This window comes from Leptonychotes weddellii, chromosome 16 (genome assembly GCF_054177405.1).
Source record: "Leptonychotes weddellii isolate Sample4059 chromosome 16, ASM5417740v2, whole genome shotgun sequence".
Lineage (NCBI taxonomy): Eukaryota > Metazoa > Chordata > Mammalia > Carnivora > Phocidae > Leptonychotes > Leptonychotes weddellii.
Window position 1 is genome coordinate 49829219 of NC_138384.1, and position 9378 is coordinate 49838596.

Consider the following 9378-nt stretch of genomic DNA (forward strand, 5'->3'; position numbering starts at 1 on the left):
AGTCTGAAATGTCTCTAAACACAGGTGATCACTTGATCTTAGTCAAAAGGCCGAGAAGCGATAAAACACAGGTGATCAGTGGCAGACAACACTCCTCATAAATCTTAAGTGCAGCCCCTTGAAGGAGAGAAGGCCCTCCCCCACCCGGAAGCTGGAGACACCACCTCTCAGTATCTCTCCCTCTCAGTCCTTCCCCATGGGTTTCCAGGTGAGCGACGACCGGCGCCAAGGCTTTTCGAGCTGTGAGAACTACATTACCCAGAGGGCGCTGCGCCGGGCGCCGTCGGCGTGTAGCTAATGAAGGCTCCTGAGAAGGGCAACTTCGTGCGTGCGCATCACGTCGGGGCGGGACTTCGGCGTCCTCTTCGTGGCGGTTGTTTTGGCTACTCTTAGGTCTGTCGCTGAATGACACACTTTGATGCGCCGGTGGAGACTGAGGTAACAGGACCGGGAAGGCGCGAGAGGAGGCGCTGTCCCCTGGGGTCCGCGGCTGGCGACGCCGCCCGGGCTGCCCCGCGCCGGGACGGGGACCGCGGGTCCGGGTGTCCGCTCCGCCACAGAGTCCGATGGCGGCGGCCGCGCGCAGGGACCCGGCTCAGGTAAGCGCTCGTCCCCCGGGCCCTCCCCTCCGTCCCCCCACCCAGACCCCGAAGGCCCAGCCCCGGCGTCCGGGCCAGGCAGGCGGCGGCGGGCGGGGGCCCCGTGCGGGAGCGGGCTCCGGGCCGAGGGCGGCCGGGGCCGAGGCTGGAGGGGGGCTGAGGCGGGAGGATTCTGCCCTCGGGGGACAGAGAGCGTGAGGCGGAGTCACGCCCGGACTGGCGGACCGAGGTGCCGTACCTTCGTTCCTGGGGCCCTGGGGGGTCGGGTACAGAAGAGGGACACAGTCAGTGTTAGGGTGTTAACAGCTTTCCAAAAGCTGTTCAAGAGAGTGAACAGGTTGGGGTGGGGGTGATGAAGACAAAGAGGCCCCGGAAGTGGAGTTCTTGTCCAGGGTCGCAGAGCTGGGGGGAGCACTGCAGACTGAAGCACAGAGGTTAGCCTGAGGTCACTGGGTTCCAGGGCTGGGTGAGATGCAGGGGAGCCTGGAGCCCATGGAACCCTGCCACGGTCACCTGCTTCTCGCAACTTTCCTCTTCATGCAGATTGTTACAAGTATAGAAGCACTTAGGGAACCCAGAGAAGTGAGTGAGTGGATGGTGTTCCAGAACCTCACTGGTCCTGATCCCTCTCATGATCTTTGTGACTGTGGTGTCCTGGAACTCTTCACATCATTCTTCCAGGCCTTGGGCCTGGGGACCTGGAACAGATTCTAAGCCCAGGGTCCTCAGATCAGGCTAGAGGTTATATGGAGTGGTTCCTATTGCTGGCAACCAGTGGAGTGAGGTGTGGAGGAATGTTGCCCCAGCATGGGTACCAGTGTGTGCAGACCCTTGGAGGGGAGACTGAACTGAATAAGGGAACCTCAGTGTCCTTTCTTGTGGGAACAGAGAGCAAGGGGGCAGGAGCCAGACCTGGATGGCACCCTGAGAAGTTGGGTGTCTATTCTGGAGGTGATGGGAACAATGGAAGGTTTGGAGCAGTGGAGGGATCTGATCAAGCTCTTATGGGGCTTCCTGTGATTGCACCGTGGAGAACAGACTAGGGGTGTGAGGAAAGTGGCAGGAAGACCAGGGAAGAGGGTACTGCAGTAGTCCAGTGAGTGTTGATGATGTGGACCAATGCGGTGGCCTTGGAGGTAGAAAAAGTGGCTGGATTCTGAATCAAGTTTTTTTTAGTAGGTCTGTGATTTTCTGATTTTGAAGATGAGAGAGAAAATAGTAGAAGTCAGGGGTGACTGCAAGATTTTTGGTTTATCAGCTGGAAGGCTAGAAGCTCCAACTGGGACGTAGAAGTCGGTGATAGGATTAATTTTCCTTCAAGATACTAGTTTTGTTTTGGCCATGTTAAGTATATGAGATGTTTCAGAGAACTAATGAGTAGAAGTAGAAATGGGTAGCTGGATGCACAGGTCTGCAAAATGTGGACCAGGATGGAGCTGTGTTTCTTAGTTTGGGCAGCTAAAACAAAATACCTTTATTTCTCAGAGTTCTGGAAGCCAGGAAGTCCAAGATGAAAGTGCTGGCAGCTTCATTTCCTGGTGAGGGTCTCTCTTCCTGTCTTGCTGATGGCTGCCTCCTCACTGTATCCTCACATAGCCTTTTGTTGGTGCAAACAAGTGAAGAGAGCAGGAGATCTTTCTCTCCTTAGAAGGGTCCCACCCTCCGAATCTAAACCTCCCAAAGCCCCAACCTCCAAATACCATCACACTGGGGGTTAGGGCTCCAACGAATGATTTTGGGAGGGTGCATACACTCAGTCCATAATTGCTGTGGATCACATTTAGGCAGGGTAATCCCAGCCATGATGATGTTAATAGTAGTCCAGGAAGGGGAGGGCGGGATCAGAGGGCTGGGTCTCATGCTTGGTCACCTATTTGTGGAGTGGCAGACATCATAAACACAAGTGAAAGACAGAAGTGGTGGTGGGAACAGTGTAGAAGTGTATGAGATGGCCACCATGTACAGATGGCCAAGGCTTCTGAGGGATGAGATGCAGAGGCATAGGGGTGGTGGAGGCAGTGAGGCCAGGACTGCTGCTTATTCAGTGCTCTGGGGTCACCAGGATTTTGTCATGACCTTGGTGTGTCAAGGGAGTTTCAGCCAGGCACGTGGATTAGCTCAGGGGCCAAGCTCAGGGGCCAAGTGGTCATGTAGGAGAATTGCTGGACCTGGGGTGGAAGGTCTCTGGCACTGGTTTTGAATGAGGGTTAGGAAGAGAGGAAGGCTTGACAGGCGAGAGCCCATCAAGTACAGCACAAGTGGAGGAGGGTCATGGGTGGTTGTGAGTGGCTGAGGTTGAAGCAAGGACTAGTCAGGCAGGGAGAGCTGTAGAGCAGGATTCTGGGCTGTCTCTGCCACTGGAGATGGGGTAGTTCTGGATCCTGTTTGAATTGCCAGCACTCTATATGCCATGTGCTGAATAACATGGAGCAAGGAGAACTGGGGGAGGGAGTGGGAACTGAAGGCCTGAGGGCCCTGGCATTGAAATGGGAGCCCACACCCTTAGTTATGTCTGAGGGGTATGATCTGGGGGATCCTAGCAGAATTGCTTAACGAGAAAGAGTATTTCCCTGCAGGCCAGGCCCGGAGCTTAGGTATCGTCTAACTGCCCACCTACCTGTGGCTGCTGTGGATGGATATAGTGATCAAAGGGACCAGGAGGAGAGAGTGGGCATCAGTGGCATCAGGGCATCTCTTCTCTGAGATGGGGAAATGAGGAGGTGGGTGAGCAGGGGAAGAATGAGTGGGTAGATGAACTTGGGGTCCTAGGAGAGAAGCTGATTGTAGAATGAACCGTCCCATTATTGGCAGAGTTGTGTGACCTTTGAGGATGTGGCTGTGTACTTCTCCCAGGAGGAGTGGGGGCTCCTTGATGAGGCACAGAGGCTCCTGTACCACAATGTTATGCTAGAGAACTTTGCACTTACAACATCCATGGGTAAGGCCTTCATTTTCCTCTCAGTACCCTGAACTGTCTTTCCCCCTCTCCCAGAACCAAACCTTGGGCTTCTAACTTCCCACTTCCTTGGCATATGTGTTAAGGGTGCCAGTGCTAAGCTGTGTGCCCTGTCCCATGCAATGCACTCCTCAAGCAGCCCTAACACCTGTGACCCCATAGTGTGCAGGGAAAGGTCTAGGAGTCTGGAGTCTGGCAACCACCCTAATGGACCTCACTTCATTCACTCTCTCCCTGATGGGGTGACTGTGTCCAGATCGATGGCACCTTGTGGCCCAGGTTTTGCCCCTTCTTTTTATTTTATTTATTTATTTATTTGACAGAAAGAAAGCGTACAAGTCGGGGGAGAGGGAGAAGGAGGCTCCCCGCTGAGCAGGTCCTGATGCGGGGCTCGATCCCAGGACCCCGAGATCATGACTTGAGCCAAAGGAGACGCTTAACCAACTGAGCCACCCAGGTGCCCCTGCCCCTTCTTTTTTTTTTTTTTTAAATTGAGATGTAATTGACATAACATTATGTTAGTTTCAGGTGTACAGCATAATGATTTGATATTTGTATATATTGCAGAATGCTTACCACATTACATCTGATTAGCATTCATCACCATACAGAGTTCCAAATATTTTTTTCTTGTCATGAGAACTTTTAAAGATTCCTTGTGATTGCCTATATCAGGAATTGTAAGCATTGTCATGGTCACTATTTACGTGGTCCATAGACCTTTCTTTTTCATTTCTTTTTTTTTTTTTTAGATTTACTTATTTTAGAGAGAGCACACGTGCATGAGGGCATGAGCGGGAGGGGCAGAAGGAGAGGGAGAGAGAATCTCAAGCAGACTTTCCGCTGAGCATGGAACCCAACACAGAGCTTGATCTCATGACCCTGAGATCTTGACCTGAGCAGAAACCAAGAGTCAGATGCTTAACTGACTACGCCACCCAGGCGCCCCCTTTGTGGTCCATAGACCTTTCTTGGAAGACCCTCTTTTGAGATTTTATTGTAATGTTCTTTCCTGTGGTCTAATGTTTCCTGAGTTGCTCTGGGCCAGTGCTGACCACTCACCTGTCCTGTCTTTCCCTAAGGACTTGCTTCATTCGGGTCCCATGTAGTTACACAACTGGGAGTCTGGGGAGCGCCCTGCTTGCTTCACAGGGTGAATATGACAGGATGGTCTCAGAGGAAGCCTGGCCCTGGTGAGTGGCAGCTGGTGAGGGGTGGGGGGCGTGACATCAGGGCTGTGTTCTGAGCATACCAGGAACCTGCCCTGTGTTCACCAGTGTTTTGGTACATTGCCACTGGACACATCATTTACACTGTTTTCTGCGTACTTGACACTTTTCTGATTCTGAGTGACATTTCATCTGTGACTTCCATTCCCTGGCCATCCCCAGGTTTCTGACCTCCATGTATCATTTGTTCCTCTCCACTGCACGGTCTGCAGTTCTCCCACACGTAATGTGTTGTGAGGTATGCACATAGCCTTAAACCCAGATACTCAGTCCCACTTGTATTTCCCTCGGCCTGGACACAACCATCATTCTGTGTAGCGCGGACTTGTCCCTAGACAACAAGTTCCTGCTGAAGGCTGTTGGAGAGGAGTGAATTCGTGATTCTGCCTCCCCTCCCTGTGTTGCACCCCATACTTGTGCCCTTTGTCTCAAAAGGTCTCCCTCATTCTCATCTTTAGAGGCCCAGTACTGCAAAGCAGCCCTCCCTTCACATTGCTGCCTCATTCTGAAATTACTCCCATGGATTAAACATTTTATTTATTTATTTGAGAGAGAGAGTGAGAAACAGCATGAGAGGGGAGAGGGTCAAAGAGAGAAGCAGGCTCTCCGCTGAGCTGAGAGCCCAATGTGGGACTCGATCCTAGGACTCCGGGATTATGACCTGAGCCAAAGGCAGATGCTTAACTAGCTGAGTCACCCAGGCACCCCTATAACACACATTCTTGATGGGACTTCACTCTCTGCAAAGTTAAAATATACTGTATCAGTATTTCTCTACTTTTCACATTGTTGGTTTGGAGCAGAGGATGAGGAAGTACCTTCTGAGCAGAGCGTTTCTGTTAGAAGGAGTATCACAGGTCAGGACTTCTAAGGCAGACTCATCAATCCAAAAGACTCATTTCTGTGAGAATTGTGTCCCAGTATTTTTTTTTTTAAGATTTTATTTATTTTTTGACAGAAACACAGCGAGAGAGGGAACACGAGCAGGGGGAGTTGGAGAGGGAGAAGCAGGCTTCCTGCTGAGCAAGGAGCCCAGTGTGGGGCTTCAGGACCTGAGCCAAAGGCAGACGCTTAACTGACTGAGCCACCCAGGCCTCCCTGTGTCCTGGTATTGAAAGACGATTTGCACCCTTCTGAGCCAAGCAGCATATTCTGGGCAGAAGTCATACTTGGGTGGGGCATCCAGAGGCTTCTGGTTTGGTGCAAACCTTCACCAGTACCAAAAGCATGACAGTGGAGAGAAAATCTTCAGAATAGATGTGAACAGTGCCTTGTTTGTGATGAGCTGCAGATTCCATGTATCAGGGAAGCCCTTCACCTGTGGGGAGTGTGGAAAGGACTTTCCAGCTACCTCAGGCCTTCTCCAGCACCTGGACACTCCCAGCGGTGAGAAGCTACAGTGCAGCATTGACTGTGGGGAGCCCTTTAACAGTGGAATAAGTCACAAGTGGATTGAATGCAGGACAGTTTTCAGGAGCACTCACATCCTTCACCACCAGTGATTCCACACTGGAGAAGGTCTTGATGGATTTAGTAAATGTGGAAAAGCCATCAGCTACAAATACAGACCTCTTCAGCACCAGCAAATTCACGCTGGGGAAAGGGCTTACGAGTGTAGTGAATGTGGGAGATTCTTTAGCCACAAAACCCATCTCATTTGACACTGGCGAGTTCACACTGGAGCAAAGCCTTATGAGTGCATAGAATGTGGGAGATCTTTTAGCCAGAAATCTGACCTCATTCAGCACTGGAGAGTTCACATACAACATGGTAAGTTTTGACATGTGTAAACACTTAGGAAACCATCCTTGTTATCAGTGATGATGAGAATGTCCGTCACCTGCGTCTTTTCCTTATTCCCTTTTATAATCTCTCCTTGACTCTCCAGGCCACCTTTGATTTACATTCCTTTACAACTGATTACATTTTCTAGAATTTTATGATTGATCATAAAGTGTTTACTCTTTTTTTCTGTTTTCTTGACACTGCTTTGAGATTCATAAATGGTGCTTATAGGACTATTTAATTCTTATGCTTTTTATTTCATGTGTCGTCAACAATATTATCCATTCATCAGTTTATGGGTATTTTGGTTATTTCCACTGTTCAGCTATTGGAAATCTGATGTAAAAATTTGTTTATAATTCTTTCTATGGATATATGTTTAATTTTTCTTATATTAATGACTGAGTGCACTGAGTCATAGGGTAGGTGAATATATAACTTTTTAAAAAATACTGCCAAACTGTAATCTAAAATGGTTGTGTCTTTTTGTACTCCCACCAGCAGTGTGTGAGACTTCCAATTCCTTCACACCCTTGTCAATGCCTGGTAAGATGACTTTTTAATTTTACTGTTTTAAAATAAGCATTGGTATCTCATTCATTTTAGTTGCATTTCCGTATGGATTTATGATGTTGAGCATTATTTCATGTATTTGCCATCTATTTATCTTTTTAAAAATATGTTATTTATTTATTTGACAGAGAGAGAAAGAGAGCACAGCACAAGCAAGGGGAGCAGCAGGCAGAGGGAGAAATAGGCTTCGCGCCGATCAGGTAGCCCGCTGTGGGACTCGATCCCAGGACCCTGGGATCATGACGTGAGCCAAAGGCAGATGCTTAACCAACTGAGCCACCCAGGCGCCCCTCTATTTATCTTTTTTAATAAAATGCCTATTCTTCACTTCGGGCTAGTTTCTATTTTATGAAATTTGGTTATTTTCCCTTTAATAACACGTAAGATGATGAAACAACAAAGACTTATGTTGGAATTTTATTTGTTCTTCAGTAATGTGAGCAACTTCTTTGTTGTGTGGAATAATTGTTTTTGAATACTGGAAGAATATTCTGTCATTTTTTTTCTTTAATTTTTCTTGGGGGCATGTGCAATGTAGTGGCTACCTATACCATTTAGTAGCATATTTTCCATCACTTTTCTAGGTGTAGACATTTGATATATTCAGCAATACAATAAATTAAGCCCTAGTTTGCAGCATTTGCCAACTTCCTTGGTATAAGTTCTCCCACGATGGCCAGTTTCAAACCGAAAACGAGGTTGGGACGAGTTGGCACTAGCACACGGTTCTCTTCACCCTGTTGATACACTAGCCACAGATAACCTCAAGAACATATATGATAAAACAGTAGAATGACAAGGGAGTGATGCTATTTGAGTATTTGTAATTTAAAGTTTGATATATAATTGACAAATGCACATATTTGAAATGTATATTTTGATGTTTTGAGTCATCAAAACTAAAGTTTCGGGGCGCCTGGGTGGCTCAGTTGTTAAGCGTCTGCCTTCGGCTCAGGTCATGATCCCAGGGTCCTGGGATTGAGCCCCGTGTCGGGCTCCCTGCTCCGCGGGGAGCCTGCTTCTCCCTCTCCCACTCCCCCTGCTTGTGTTCGCTCTCTCACTGTGTCTCTCTCTGTCAAATAAATAAAATCTTTAAAACAAACAAACAAACAAAAAACTAAAGTTTCCATGTGCCCTCTTTAAATTCGTTCTTCCCACCATATAGAATTACTGATATGAGGACATATTCTACCATTTGAATAAGTAATGGCTACTTTCAAATATAAACAGAAGTGGAAAAGACTCTCATGGAGCCTCAGTCTTCCATCGTTTTTTATGGTCTTTCTGGTTTCATCTTCCTTTGTACATACCAGTGGGCTATTTTACCCATGAAACATAGACATCATGTTTTTCAGTGCATACTAAAGAATGCTTTTCTAAAGTGTAAGAGCTTTTTCATAATGCTAATAACTTTCTCCCAGAATAAAAATATTTTAAATTATGATAAATACGAAAAATTCAATGATGAATTTTATCAGTTTTCTCAAAAATGGGTTTGTTCTTTAAGGTAGACTAGTTACAGGGGCATCTGGGTGGCTCAGTCATTAAGCGTCTGCCTTCGACGCTCAGGGTCCTGGGATCAAGCCCCACATCGGGCTCCCTGCTCAGTGGGAAGCCTGCTTCTCCCTCTCCCACTCCCCCTGCTTGTGTTCCCTCTCGCTATGTCTCTCTGTCAAATAAATAAATAAAATCTTTTTAAAAAGGTAGACTAATTACAATCAGGATACAAAATACGGGGTGCCTGGGTGGCTCAGTCTGTTGAGTGTCTACCTTCAGCTCGGGTCATGATACCATAGTCCTGGGATCGAGCACCACATCGGGCTCATGCTCGGTGGGGAGCCTGCTTCTCTTTCTCCCTCTGCCACTCCCTGTGCTTGTGCTCTCTTTCTCTCAAATAAATAAATAAAATCTTTTCTTAAAAAAAAAAAGGGTACAAAATGTGTTTTGTGGGTCTGTTAACCTATAGGTGCTGTAGGAAACAGAACGCCATAGCGACCACTGGCGCATGTTCGCTCAGACTCCGAGATCTCTGAGAAAACTCGAGATTGCAGGGTTAAAAATAACCCGAAAGGATCAGAGTGAAATGCCCTTGGGACGTGTGTGGTCAGTTCTAAAGTAGGCAGCAGAAGATGCTTAGTAGATAGGAAGCCAGCTGTAAACAGCACACTGGGCACTCCCCTCTTTGTTCCTTTATTCTGTTTTAAAGATTCTTACGTGCTTGACTAATCCTGTATAC

General features: G+C 47.9%; 1 protein-coding gene across 5 annotated transcripts in view; it reads left to right on the forward strand.

Annotated features, from left to right (window-relative positions):
• The first annotated feature begins 312 nt into the window (after positions 1–312).
• Positions 313–9378, forward strand: part of LOC115939087 (zinc finger protein 792-like) — a 10800-nt gene continuing 1734 nt past the window's right edge. The window contains exons 1-5 of one of the 5 annotated variants that reach the window (XR_014141094.1): positions 320–599; positions 3411–3537; positions 4638–4748; positions 7074–7115; positions 7271–7472. Coding sequence is in view for 2 of the 5 variants with exons in the window: in XM_081807855.1 (XP_081663981.1) it covers positions 567–599; positions 3411–3537; positions 4638–4748; positions 7071–7115 (316 nt within the window). In the remaining 3 variants the exon portion in view is untranslated. Of the gene's footprint in view, positions 600–3410; positions 3538–4637; positions 4749–7070; positions 7116–7270; positions 7473–9378 lie in introns of those variants that run through there. The other 4 variants (XR_014141093.1, XM_081807856.1, XM_081807855.1 and 1 more) reach the window with 4 other exon arrangements.